General features: G+C 38.8%; 1 protein-coding gene across 2 annotated transcripts in view; it reads right to left on the reverse strand.

The window, feature by feature from the left end:
* Window positions 1-820: 820 nt before the first annotated feature.
* Window positions 821-14,957, reverse strand: part of GPR176 (G protein-coupled receptor 176) — a 34,576-nt gene continuing 20,439 nt past the window's right edge. Inside the window, exons 2-4 of one of the 2 annotated variants that reach the window (XM_010391184.2) lie at window positions 5,744-5,811; window positions 3,690-3,942; window positions 821-2,805 (exon numbers count right to left, since the gene is read on the reverse strand). In XM_010391184.2, the coding sequence (XP_010389486.1) occupies window positions 1,698-2,805; window positions 3,690-3,934 (1,353 nt within the window). In that variant the 5' untranslated portion in view covers window positions 3,935-3,942; window positions 5,744-5,811 and the 3' untranslated portion in view covers window positions 821-1,697. The remainder of the gene's footprint in view (window positions 2,806-3,689; window positions 3,943-5,743; window positions 5,812-14,957) is intronic. The other variant, XM_010391168.3, reaches the window with a different exon arrangement.

Here is a 14,957-nt window from a genome sequence, read left to right on the forward strand (position 1 = left end):
TTAACTGGTTGGATTTAGTAAGTTACTGTGAACTTTTCAAGATTCTTCACCTTGTCCCTTTTAAAACATGCTTTAAAGAAAACTACTTTCATAAACAGACAGTAACCACAGATAAAGGTTCAGCATGCAGCAAAGGGCTGAAGTACAGGAAAACCACAAGGAGTAAACAGGTGTTACGAGATTGTGCTTTTAAGAAACTACCCACAGAGACAACAGTGAGTGCAGATGAAAGACTATTTGCAACTGAACAAGAATGAAAATACCAGGGCTGCAATAGTTTTAGGTCACCTAACAGACAGAAATAGTTTAAAGTTCACATTCAGTATAAATGAGACAATATGCCTGTGATTATGCTGGGAGGCAAGCGGCAGCACAATGCCTGAACTCTCACAGAAAGGCTGCTGAGCTGATACCAGGGTTGGCATGACTGTGACTCAGAAATTAGCCACCAGATTTGCAAGTCTTGTGTTCATACACTGGGCGCTCTACTCTGCAAGAAGAGTGGAGCAGCATGGTTGGTATCTGTATCTGTGAAGATAGGAGGAAAACCTCTCTACCTCTGGCAATATGGAGCAACAGCATTAATAAACCTTTGCCTTTTGTTACCAGCTTCTTCACCCAACCTTTGCCTTTTGTTACCAGCTTCTTCACCCAACAGTTCAGTTGTCACTGAAACACTCAGAATCCCTCTCTGTGAGTCTCTCTGTGTGTGAGTGAGAGACAGACTTGGAAACTGAGACTGTCGTACTCAGAGAAAGGCTACTAGCATTTCACCCCCACTTCTTTCATTTGCTAGCTGTCCCGTAAGAAAACAGCAGAGTGCACCAGCAGCTTGGTTTATTTGAAGGCTTACCCCATAGTTACTTAATACATACATTACACTTTAGGGACATTTGTACATGCCCTTTATCACAGGATTCTTAGCACATATATATTTGGATTTGTCCTTCATGGTCTCCAAACCAGTTTTTACTTAAAACTACAGGACTATATGTGGGATCTTTATAAAAAAAAGTCTTTCTCAGGTTTAACACACATGATGATTTGGGTATTCTTGGCTTTGTGGATGTTTTAAGCCAAAAAGCATCAGTTTAGGTTTTAAAATAATTTAGATGTTTGGCAAATGCTTGGTAGCTAATTTGTGCAAAAACATCCAGCAAGTTTTAACACTGATCAAATAAATGCGCTTAACAGAAAACAAATGCACTTAATAGTCCATCTTACTTCATTAATGAAATGTGCAGAATCTTGCTGTGTCTACTTGCAGGAGAGTAGGACTTACCCATGCTGCATGTCTTCTGCTCTCTACAGCCTCTCCTGTTAAGTTACTTTGATACCCAGTCCATTTTAATATACCATGAGGTTTCCCAGAAAACCAACTGCCATATTTCCATAATCCAGCTATAAAAAGAGTTGCCAAATCCATATGTACTTTTGAAAGTTAATAATAAGACAGGTATCATTGTAAGGATTTCAGAGATAAAATTACAAATTTCCGTCATTTGATATATTATTTTCATGAAGTATTTCATATTAATAAGGAACATTTGTATATATGTTTTTCTTTTGTTTGTTCATTTAACTTATATTTGGCAAAAAAAATCAGGCTGTAACAAATTTCAACATAATAAAGATCCATGGGATCAAACATGTAATAGAAAGTGACCTTCCTCTGTCACTTAAAACTCCTGCTCTTACTAGGAATCCACCTTGGGAAAGATACTGACTTTATTGTTTCTGCTGACTTTTCTTTCTGCTTTACACTTAGGCTGTTTTGTCTGGATTAGCTCTTCAGGGGTATTCCCCAAAGGAGGCAGGAGTCGCTTCTTACTGTTTCGGTTTTCTGAGAGCCACTGTGGAGGCAGCTCAAAGGGTCCAAAACCAAACTGCATGGAATACTTGTCATTTACTGTGTCAGCCTCTGTGGGCACAGCTAGGGCCACCTGAGCTGCAGAGTCTGCAATCGTCTGTGGTATAAACCTGTGAACCAAAGTCTGTCCTAGCTCTAAACTGGCGGTAGGAATTTCTTTCCGTTGAAAGTCACCAGAGCCAATGGATTTGGTCTCATTCTCCTCATCTTCCGTAGGCTTGAAGATTTGTTGTTGCCCAATGTGAAACATCTCCAGAAGCTGGCTTCCTGAATGGACACTGGGCTCCAGATTATCATCTGCAATACCACCCGAGCTGACAATGTTTCTCCTGCTAAACCTTCGGTGCAGCTGTACTATTGTCCCCACTAAACACTTCCGTACTGATTTGTTAACAGTTAAAAATAATAAAGGGTTGGCTAGCAAAGAGACCTTGGGCAACCAAATAGCAGTGAGGAGCAAGAAGACTGATATATCTGAAATATTGAGTATAGTGCGGTAAATCACCAAAGTCACGTAGGGGACACTGCAGAAGATAAATATCGTAACCATAGAAAGCAGCATGACATGGAGCTCAGCTTCTCGCTGGGAGGCATATGGGATAGAAACTGTATTCTGAGGGGTCCTTAATGCAGCTATGATGACTTTTTTCTTCTGGCTGGCACTCAGCGCTCTGCGAATAAGAATCATAAAGAGAAATACCACAGCCACTGGTACAATCACAGTGGTGATATTATAGATGATGACATATATCAGGTGGCCAAGGGAGTAACTCCAAGATTCAGAGCAAGTGGACATGGCATAAATATCAGACACATTGGTCACAGCAAATACTGGAATGCTGGCCACTATTGCATGGGCCCAGATATAGATAACCAGGTCTCGGGATTTTGCATCAGATATTTTTCTTTCCAGAGGGTACAAAACAGAGTAGTATCTGTCAAAAAAAAAAAAAAAAATTATTTTAATGAGCATACTGCTTAAGAGAAACCTCTCAGGAGCCATCTGAGTATAAAGCTCCAAATCCCTAACTGAGTTGCCAACTGACTACCTGTTTATGAAAGGAATAAAAAAACAAAAACAACACAAAAATCCCCCCAAAGGTCTGCCTTTTCAAGTCTGTCTGTAGAAAAAACCTGAATATTTAAATGTCAAGCTACATTTTCGGTGGTGAAAATTTCTTTCAATATATCACTTTGGCTGATGCATATGAATATTATTTTGAAAATTTCACCATTTACTTACTTGTAAACTAGACAGGACATTGCACACACTCAAAATTTCAAAAGACATGATGGAGGCACATGTCACATTCAAAGGCCAGACTCATTGTTTCAAAAGTTGCTTTATAGCAGATTTTTTCTGGATATTTGGAAAAAGCTGTTGGTCACAAATTACATGTATCCATCTATTGGAAGCACAATGGTGTTTTGCTTTGCACAAACTGTGGTTGGCAAGGCCCTGAGCAAAAGCATTGCTGAACATTGAATATTCTGTGTGCAGTTAAATAAAAAAGTGCATCTCTGACATGCACTTCAAATTTCAGACACTGATTGGCTGTTTGCTTACTAGTAGAGTACTGCTGTGGACTTTTAAGCTCACAGAGTTTTCATGACAGACCTAACTCTTCACACTTATCATTATAAGTGGTAGGAGTTTGTGTTTTTTGTGAGGCAGATCACAAGTCTTCCTGGAGAAGGGCAAATGATAATGCTGTTCCAGTGGCAACACTGGTGTGCATTACAGACAGTGATACCACATTTATCAAGACAGAGAAAGAAGAAAGAAAAATCCAGGATCATGGCAAATTTTCCCCATTACCTGTCAAGAGCAATGGCTGGAAAACTTAGGATGGTCACTGAGCAGAAGACTTTGTGCAGAAACTTGGCAATTCTGCAGAAGAGCATCGTATAGATCCACCAGCAGCAGTGTGGACTGGCACTAAGAGCAATGTCAAAAGGCACACAGACTAGGCTGGCACAGATCCCCGAGCAGGCCAAATTCTTAATGAATCGGTTTGTTACAGATTTAAGTAGCGATGTTCTGCAAGTCGACCACAGCACCATGATGTTACCTGTGAGTAGAGACAGGAAGCATAAAAAAAGGAAAACAGACAAACAAACAAACAACTATCCCCAAACCCCAATAACAATAATCTTAACATATCTGAATGTTCCCTAGTACTGCAAAGAAAAATAATTGTTTGGAGTTTGCCAGGTATCACTGATTTGCATCCTCATGCTGCTCAAACTAGGAAGTCTGTAATGGCTAGTGGCTTTATAAATCAGAAGGCCGAAAACAATCACACCCCAGCTGCCTCCTCCTGGCTTCTGGTAATAAATGTATTAGGGGATTTCAGAGGCAAACGCCTAAGATAATTATCCAAACCATATTTTTAGATACTTACGTTGATTCCTGTATTAAATGGTCCATCCTGAGTATTCAAATACAGACATTGGCTAAAGTGCTTATATTTTAATAAATAGTACAGAAATCTTTTTTAAAGATAAAAATACACTAAGTAAATACAAATATAATTAAAATATAAATATAAGTATGTAGTTTTAATCTGTTTGTAAGTGGACCACAGCAGCTTGCTTTTCTTTTCATTGACATTTCAGTGGCACAGACAGGCCTGTGTAAAGCCACATACAGAAGAAATCTACCTTTACACACTCGCCCAAGACATTCTCTATGTACCTAATAACAAAACAAATGGCACAAACAGAACAGAAAAGACTTGATGCACGTAACTTCACAGAAGAATACACAGAATGCAACCCACTGTTTTGGATATGCAAGCCCTATACATTTGTTTCAAATAGTCTGGATGGATGGCAGTGAAACAGAAGTACAGAAAAAAACCAGGATTAGCTATGACAGTATTTTTCCCTTATCATTGCATTCCATCCAGATCTCAGAAAGAAATATCATATGACAGACACAAGTTCTCCATCACAAATTTCCCTATGATTCTATCTCACACAGCATCAGCCCAAGAGTAAATTAAGTGATCTGTTTTTACAGCATGGGGCCTTTCTAATGCATATCAAGATACCATAAAACTCATAGGATTTTCTCTCTCCTTTAAGAATCTGTCTTTAGAAAGATCATAGAATCAGGGAATAGTTTGGGTTGGAAGGGACCTCTAATAACATCTCATCCCAATGCCCCTGCCATGAGCAGGGACACCTTCCACTAGACCAGGTTGCTCAAAGTCTCATTTAACCTTGCCTTGAACACATCCAGGGATGAGGCATCCACAATGTCTGTAGGCAACCTGTTCCAGTGCCTCACCACTCTCACAGTAAAGAACTTCTAGCTAATATCCAATCTAAACCTGCCCTCTTTCAGCTTAAAGCCATTCCCCTTTGTTCTATGACTGTATGCCCTTGTTCAAAGTCCCTCTCCAGCTCTCTTGTAGCCCCCTTGAAGTCCTAGAAGGCTCCAATGAGGTCTCCCAGGAGCCTTTTCTTCTCCAGGCTGAACAACCCCAACTGTTTCAGCCTGTCTAGATCAAGTTCTTCAGCCCCTCTGATCTATGGAGGCAGGATTTCTGCTAACACAGCTGAGTGGGGCACACATATTCAAAATCATGTAACCTGGTCCCAGCTTTCCAACCCTGACTTCACAGACATTATTTTTCTCCTTTATTTTATTTCTCCCAAAGCTGTACTGTGCAGTACCACCAGATCAGTCAAAGCATAGCTGCCAGCATACAAATACTGCCTGACAAGACAACTCCATTTATTCTCTGTAGCTGGACAGCATGCAAAGTAGAGTTTAGCTTCCCACCTCCAAGCAAAGTTAAACTGTTCTTACTGCAGACCATATCAACAGCCATGTTGTGGTTACTCTATATTGTTGACACTTACCAGAAGTTCTTTTGAGTTGAAGTGTAATTGATTTATGTGGCAGATTTGTTAGCGTTTTTGTAGGTTACCTACAAATAGACATAATGAGAGAAAACAGCATCTTAAGCTGCTGATTGAGATACAGAAAAGCAGCTGCAGTCCCCCAACACTTCTCTCTGTTGGCACTATCATTCTTTGCCTTGATTTCTCCTCCAATCAATAAAAACCCCCAAGTTTTTATGTGCTAAGTAGAGTTTTCCTATGGCTGTCCACGTAAAATACCAGCAATATCATATTCTTGTTCACATGGCCAATGTGTAAAAGCAAGTGGCAAGTACCAAGAACTAGCAAAAGGTCTAGTTCTGCTTGCTTCTTGATAAAACAGCACTGTTTCAACAGAAGCATACAATATTAACTTTAAAATCTACCTCACAGACCTCCTATTTTGGTCTGCAGTACTTGAATATCATTTGGGATTCAATTTTCTATATATTGTGTCAGGTGTTTTATGCAAATTCCTTTTCGATACTGACAAAATATTGAGTTACATCTCTACTATCTGATGTCTTTTAAAGAAAGGAATCATCACCTGGTTTTGGCAGGTGCTTTGGGCTTGACAAGGTATTCCTCAGGCAGTATTCAATCAGTTGTATTTAAGCTTTCTAAGTTGCTAGGAGATACTCAGTTAATCAAACCACTTGCTTTCAAAAGTATCTCCAACTCCCCAGCTATTAGAAAGCACTTCTAACAGTAATAGTATATTTTTACAATGCCCTGGAGAGGGGAGAAAACAGGCTTTTTGTGTGTGTGTTTCTGTTTGTTTGTTTGTTTGTTTTACATTAATTTAGATCTTTCATCTAGTTTCAATTGCATTGATCATAACCTTAATTGCCAAATAAGTTTCACCTGCATTAGAATTAATATAAATGAAGAATGGAAAACTCTAAGAAATCAGAAGTGTTTTCATTAATACTTCAGAAGCCTCTAGAGAACTACTGAGCTACTCTTCAGGGTCCTGCAGAGGAGCTTCATTCAAGACTCCATATTCTCAGCTGTTGAATTACTTCTACAAATTATGTCATATTGTCATTTATACATCAGAGTCACAGGGAAATGAAATTAGCTCTGGTTCTGACTGATCCTAAATGGGAAGAATGAAGTGTGTAAAAAAAAAAGTATTGGTTCAAAGATAAGGAAGAACTCGTCAAACAGAAAATAAAGTCAGAGCCTGAAAGGCAAAAAGGGATAAGCAGACAGAAGTGTCCACTTGGGACACTGGAAAATTAGTCAGGGAATATCCCTCAGGGAAACATTATTTTTTCATTCGCAACTATAAGTAATTTATCTATTAATAAACTGCTCTAATGAACCAGATACGCTTAAGTATAGACTGGTAGATCTTTCTGCTGACACCCTCAAATCAGGTATTTCCCTTCATGCATCCCAAAGCAGAGGAAAAATTACACCAGAAACTTTGCATGGTATCAAATATAAGAAGCTTTGGAACAAAACTGCAAACATTTCCCATTTCATTGTTCCTCACTTTTCCCCAGCAACTCCTTTCCATGGAAGAGGATAACACTGTTCCAGGCAACAAGGCAATTCAACAAGCAGTTGTGCTCTGAATACCAATTGTGCTATGAATCTTTTCACAATGTCTAGAGGCTCTTTTCCACTCTCCATCTATTAGTCATTCACTGATGAACCTGGGAAAAATTTATTCTCCTGAGGTTACAACTATACTGGGCTGTTGCACATCCTCACAGTGGGCAAAGCTGTCATTTTCTACCATGGGTTAGTTTCGGAAGGGTTTCTGCTGGATAACTGGTCTAGAGCTACATTACCTTGGATTCAGACTTCCTAAGGGGTTTGTACTGGTTAGCTGGGAGGCATCCAAGAAAAGCTGGAGTGAACAAGCAGCTGGAAAATACAGCACCTTGCAATTTCCTATAAGTCAATACTGTCAGGGACATGAGCGTCATTTATAAACAATCCCATGTCACAAAGCATATCCCATATTGCCAAGTTCTACCACTAACGCAGAAAGATGAAGAGTTTTTAATTTAAAAAGGAAAAGCGTATCTTTGGTCTTCTCAGAGAGTGAGCCGTGTCTGCATAAGACCCTTACGACACCTGACATTATTTGACAACCTTCTCAGTACACAGACTGACTGAGCAGGACATAAATATCAACCTTAGAATAGAATAGCTGAAGTTGGAAGTGAGGTTCATTGACTCCCTGCTCCTCTCAAGACTGCCTACAACTAAACCCTATGATTAAGAACATCATCCAGAAACTCCCTGAACCCTGTCAGGCTTGGTGCTGTGACCACTCCTCTGGGGAGCCTGTTCCAGTGACCAATCACCCTCTCAGCGAAGCACATCTTCCTAATGTCCCATCTGAGCTTCCCCAATGCAGTTTGATTCCATTTCTTCGTGTCCCTTTGCTGGTCACCAGAGAGAGGAGATCAGCACCTCCCATTCTGCTGCTCCCCTTGAGGAAGTTGTAGGCTGCAATGAGGTCACCCCTTTGCCTTCTCTCCTCCAAGCTGAACAAACCTCAGCTGCTCCCCGTAAGGAGCTCATCTGTGCCTTTGACCATTTCTCCAAGTAAAAAAGAAGTAGGAAATATTAAAGGTAACCACTGCATGAGAAGCAGCTCTTTTCACATTAGAAACATGTTTAAAGCCTGCCACAAGCAGAGTTCATTTTATCCTGTTATTATCGTAACTATCAGCATTCAATAAATCTCCATGTACTATATACCAACTCTATTGTATGAGATTGAAAAAATGGTTGTTTCCAGTCATCCCCTACTTTTTTTTTTAATTGAGACACATCATAGATAAGGAGCCACACAGTACATTAGGTTGCATGGAAGTACACTGAGAAAGTAAATACAATGGCATGCTGTCCAGAAGTCCTTCTAGCCTTTACTGTGGTTCAAGTTTACTGAATCTACAAACAGTAACATTCTCTGACCATGAAATGTTATCAGAGTACATTAGTCTGATTCAGAGCAGCAAAAATTACTTTTGCTTCTCCTCCAATCTGTACTCCTTGAATTTCACTGCCAGACGCAATGTGTTTATGCAGGCATCAACAGCTGAGATAGTCCTGAAGTACTAGCTCTTAGCAAGAGCTTAGCTCTTCAAAGAATGTGAAAGATTCTTAAAAATACCTTTAACAAGCAGAAGTAAGATCACCATGGAAACCAGAAACAGTTATCTAAAGAAATGTATTTGCCATGCAGTCATCCAAAAAAAAAAGAATAAATACTGCTGTTTGTCGATTAATTCATGGAACTCAATCCATTAGATGGGTATGACATCCACCTTACATTTTTGTTAACTTTAATCAGTACACAATTGAATCAAAACAAAGTCTGCACTCCAGCAAAATCCTCCTCCTCACAACCTGCCATCCTCTGCTTGCTCACCTCCCTCCAGAGCAGGTTCCAGGAATTCAGCCATCCTTCCTAGCAGAGAGCCTCTGTGTACCCCACCCACGCTCCCTGCATTGTCACAGGGAAGGAGATGGCAGCCTTCTTTATGAAAAAACAAATCAGGAAGCCACAAAAAAGGCTAGAAACTAGGCTTTAGCCAATAAAATCGTTCATTAAAAACAACTAACTGAAAAAGTCACACTCTCCGTGAACATGATGAATAGGAAAAACTTCTTGTGTTGAAACACCAGATTACATTCCCAACTCTCCCAACTCTCTTTATTATTGTTTTTCAAAATATTTTGACGAAAGAGTTTTTCACAGAACTTACTCTGCCAAAAGACAAACCACATTCCAAAAAAGTGGTTAATTGGAAACATTTTTGGCAACCCGCGATAGGAAGCTATTAAATACTGTTTTTATATTAAGATGTATGTTTACCTATTCTTCTCCAGAAAGAATATGGATATATCAGGATACATTTTGGCTTACACAGCTTGAGGAAATGTGCACGTTTATCACAGAAACACAGAATGGTTGAGGCTGGAAGGGACCTCTGAAGACCATGTGGGCCAAAACCTGCTCAAGCACAGATAAATTCTCGCAATACTTGGTAATTCTTTTTATTTTAGTTTGTATGAGTGTAGCCATGAGACTGATGGAATAACCTTTATAGATGAAAGAAGACCATAAAACTAAAACAAAAAGTAAACTTCCTGAAACCAAATCCAACCTTTTCTAACATTTTAGCTACCAACTTCAAAATTCAGTGATTAAAATAACAATTGCAGTCCAGTTAAAAATAGTGGGAAAATATTTAATTTGTCATTTTGGAACATTTCTTTCAATTTCAGTTTGTACATATGTGCAACCAAATGTTTTATATCCAAAATGAAGTGTCTGCTGCAAATGAACTACCTTGGAACAAGGTTTGCTATATGCCTAACTTTCTTTTCCCTTCATAAAACAGGAGAACTCCCTAATTTAAAGTTGTTTCTCACTCCTATTCTTAGAATTCTCATTCACACATTCCTACTTTCATCGTAACTATTGATTCAGAAGTATAATTATGTAAGAGATTTATCAGGTCAAATGAAATACACAAAGCAGGAATTTGCCCAGCACAGGGTAGCTCCCTGCAGAGCATAGATTTAAATTATATTGGAAGCCCTTTCATTTAAAGTGATACTTGTCTACATGGTTTCTGTTCCCAACCATGTATAGTTACAAGGTAGGAAAAATTTTATGGAAGGAACTAGTTCATAGCAGCTTAGTCTCAGAAAGTGAACAAAGATTTTCTTGCAGGAACAGGTAAGTCACTGGCTTTTGTTGCAGCACCACTTACAGTTAGTCCAAGGCCACAACCTGCCTACATAATCCACTGGCAGCAGCTACTGTGACTTGCTCTGAAGGTGGAGCAAGGTAGAAAATATATATGAGGAAATTAAAAATTATACTTACAGAAAGCATAATTTATGTGATATGATGATATTTTTAATGTTAAAATCACTATGCGAAATTATCATTAATGTATTTCCATTTTGACTTCTATTTTACTGTTGTCCTTAGTATTTGATATGTTTATTGTCTGCAGGGAGATTCTAAAGTAACTGCATCATGCTAATGGTCTTGTATTCCCACTTGCATTTCTTTCAGATATGCTTACTTGAAGGAAGATAAAAAAGCATTGCACTGATAATCTTCCAGTTCTTCATACCCCCTGCCACTTTTTCCCACCTCACCTTTTGTATTTTCTATCCCACTAAATGGAGAGAATTTCTAGACAGGAACAATAATTTTCTCCCTTTTGATAAACTATGGTCCTTCCACAGCCATCAAGATCATTCCAGCCAATCAAGAAAATAACCAAACCCACTTATTTTGCTTCAGTACACTTGACTTGCCTGAATTCCTGGCCTCTATTTTAAAACCAATCTTCTCAAAGAACCTGAGATTCTTCAAGATCCTTGGAAGGAAAACAAGTTTAAAGAATATTGCATCTGCAACTTCAGAACCATGGATTGTTCCCATGTCAGGAAAATATGGCCACAAAGTGTAGCATTACCTTTCAAACCTAAGCTAGGAAATTGAAAAACTGAAAAAAGAATGTCCAGATGTACTGCTCTAACCATAACAGGAATATAAGTCTTTTCAAAGTTAGTAACTTTTTGAATCACAGTTCCTAAGGGACCAGTTTGTTCTACTTAGAACCAAAATATAACCAAATTTTTTAAACCAAGGATTTTACATGACCTCCATGAGAGTCCCCCATGACCTCGGGACCAATGTTTTGACCACTTCTATAGAGAAAGGAAATAGAAGGAATAGATATAGATGAGGTAAAAATATTGGATGCCCACATCATCAACATATATGAAACCATTAGTAGAAGCATGGGATCCTGAATCTCCTTTGCCAACAAAGGATCATATCTAGTGGATCCCCTGGCCACTTTATACAAGGCCTCATGCCAGTCACCCTCGGAGAGCAAATCTGATGTTATCAGTAAAACACTGCAAGGCCTGGAATGCAAGTGAAGCCAGTTATCTCTCTGAACAATCTGTCTATTCTTCAGCATCCTTGGCACAAGAGGAATAGCCACTGTCCCCTTGTTTTATAAAGCAATCACAAAAGGGCTATTTTGAACCTGTATTGTCATGAGAGGACTGTGTCAAGCAACAGGGTGATTTACTCAAGCAACCCTGACCACTGTGCTGAATCTAATTGCAAACAGCAGTCTTAACACAGGAAACAAGAGAGTTTTAAGATTTGTTTTTAAATAACACTGCTGTTTGCCTCTTTGTACCTCTTTATTTGTAGAGAGCCTGCAGTCACTTCTGTTGGTAACCTCACTATGTAAGTGCAGCCATGGCTCTTCAAATGCTCCTTTTTTGTCTGGCTTCCCACAAGCACTGCAATGCATAGGCAGGTATGTTGGTGCCACTAAAACATAAGGTCACAAAGATGTGACTTTTCACATCACAAATGCTTAATTTAGAAAGCCAGCCCTAGTCCCTAACAAGGTTCTTTTAGGAGAAACCTGCAGGACACCTGCCATCTCTGCATGACATGCCAAGGACAGATCCAGGAGGAGACTGACAGTTTTGCACTTGTGAGGTTGTGAAAAAAAAATTGTGTTTTAGAGCAACTCCAGCATTTGGCCTGGGCTTTAAGCTGCTCCACCATCAACAGCTGACAGGAGCAACTTCCCATCTTCCACACTCAACCTGATGTCCTCCTGTGCTGTGTTAAGAACCTTATTCCCTCCTGGCTTCACCCTTATATCCATACAAAATGCTACCAGACAAGAATGCAATGCAGAAATGGTCCAACGATGCATAAGCATGATATAACAGAAATTAGTTGGTGTGCCATATTGTAGTATAGTGGGTATGTGAGATCTGTGCAACCTATACAACCAACTGGACAATTTTAATTTTACTTAATTACTGGGTAGCTGATTTTCCCTGGCTTGCTTATTGAGGAAAAAAATGAGAAATACACACAATTTAAAATGAATGACACTTAACAGAGCGCAAAATTTTAAAAGCCTGTGGTAATTACTAGTAGTTGGAAGACAGACTTTATCTTTTGTTTGGAAATTGAGGCTATCTTGCACTCTTGATTTAAAAAAATTCCTACCCATTTGCCCCAATTTTCATCTGCCATTACAGCTGAAATTAGGGAGTTTGTAGCTGAAAGACACCACACTAACAGCTATTTCATAAAGCAGAAATTATTTCCTGACCTACGCCACAGTCCTGCGACTTTTTTTTGCTCTATACAACTAAGAAAGATCTGACATCATTCCTGCGTTAGTTTGCCTGTGCTTCCCTTTCTCCAAGTGCCCATTTACTACAAACAAAATTTTATTTTTTGTATAGTTTTGCCATGCAACCATTCACCATGCCACCAGCTGGGCATATTTGCTCTTAATTTTTCAAACACAGATGTCTTCACACAGAAATTACATATGCCTAATACATCCTGTGCAGTGGGATTAATTTACATTATATTTAGAAACAAGCTTTTTCCCCTCCTTGCCAGCTGACTGTCATGAATGGTTCTCTCTGCTCCTCCCAGCCCTGTGAATGGACTCAAGCAATACTCACTAAGAATAAGAAAGTAGAGCTGGGACTCTGACACACATCTGATAAACCATGAGTTATACACTGAAAAAATCAGTATGACCCTAAATCAAATACTATTTAGAAAATCACATGGAAAAATATTCTATTGAGTTACCAAAGTGTGGCATTCCTCTGAAGAAATATAAATTTATGGAGCTGAATCAGATTTATTCCAACTTGTCAAAGAGAAGAGATATGTTCCCATTGGACAACTCTGGGCAGGCAAGGTGCTTCACTGTTAAGATAATAGTGGCATTTCTGGCCTGACAGAATGCAAGAAGTGAGGTTTGGTTTGACTTGGTTTGTTTTTTTCTTAAAATATATAGAGGCCTGAAGTATAATTTTAGATTTTTTTGATCAAGTATTTCACTTACAAAATCAATTGTTGATTGAGACTTCACAGATTTCCTCTCCCTTTTTTTTTTACAGTCTGCCATCTGTTACAGAACTCCACTATTGGACTTCTTTATTGTCCAGTCCCAATCTGCTTTCTTTTACTCTTCTTATAACTGAATTCCCTTTTCTTTGCTCAAAATCCTCCCAGCAAGAAGCAGTTCACAGGTCCATTCTCTGTTAGACAGCACTGTTAAACCCAGAATAACACTGGGCTTAGTGAAATGGGCCTCAACTTTTAAATCTTCAAATGCCTTCACAGGAAACACTAAAAAAAATTAATATTAGTACTTAACACTTCCCTTCAATTAAAAAAAAAAGCCAGAAATTCAGCTTATTAGGACTGATGTCTTAGAATCCAGAGCAATATGCAAGTGCCCAGGATTGACTGTAGTAAAAACCAGATTAAGATACAAAAACTGGAGAAATACTGACATTTTTCTTGACCTCAAGAATAGGAATTTTTTTTTAAATTCTAGGCCTGGACACCATCTAGCGGCAAAATAGTTCTGATAGTAAGATAAGCTGTAAAACTGCCTAACAGTCACCCCAAATACACTCCTGATGTGTGGAAAGAATTTTTAACTTTTCTTTTAACCTTCCAATAATCCAGATGACTGCCATACTGGCAAAGGAAAAGAACATGGTCATTTTTGCTTTAAGTCTCCTTTTCTTCCCTAGTGTTAGAAATACAATTAGATATCCATATTTGAACATCATAAATTACTGGGCACAGCAGGAGATAATGTACCCTGAAACCTGCCATAACATTGCCAGTACTTTGCTGTGTGTTACATTGCACTACTGTGCAGCAATGCATGACATATCATGTGCTGGTGACACAAACTCCCTCTTCAATCATCCACATGCAGTATGTAATTTTAAACTTGTGTTTTGCTGATAGATGCAGCTCAACAGAATCTCTTTGCTGATATATGGAATTTTTAGGCCTCTTAGCATATTAAAATCAAACTGATTTCAACATGAAAACATGATAAAAAGCTGGAACAATGTAACATAAAATTAGTTTCTAGTTTTATTTTCTGAAACTAAAAAATTATTTCATTGTCTTCTTATATGTATATATACATGACCTGATAAGGTCTACCCTATATTAGCCATCTGCATGTAAAAATTAAATGAACCTAAGACCATGCAGCATAGAGCGAACCCTGTAAAGGACAGCAGCCTCCAGCAGAAATGAGAGTGAGGAGCCATATGTGCATGTCCTACCTCTTCCACCAAAAAGGATACACTGCACACAGGC

The sequence above is a fragment of the Corvus cornix genome, chromosome 5 (genome assembly GCF_000738735.6).
Source record: "Corvus cornix cornix isolate S_Up_H32 chromosome 5, ASM73873v5, whole genome shotgun sequence".
Lineage (NCBI taxonomy): Eukaryota > Metazoa > Chordata > Aves > Passeriformes > Corvidae > Corvus > Corvus cornix.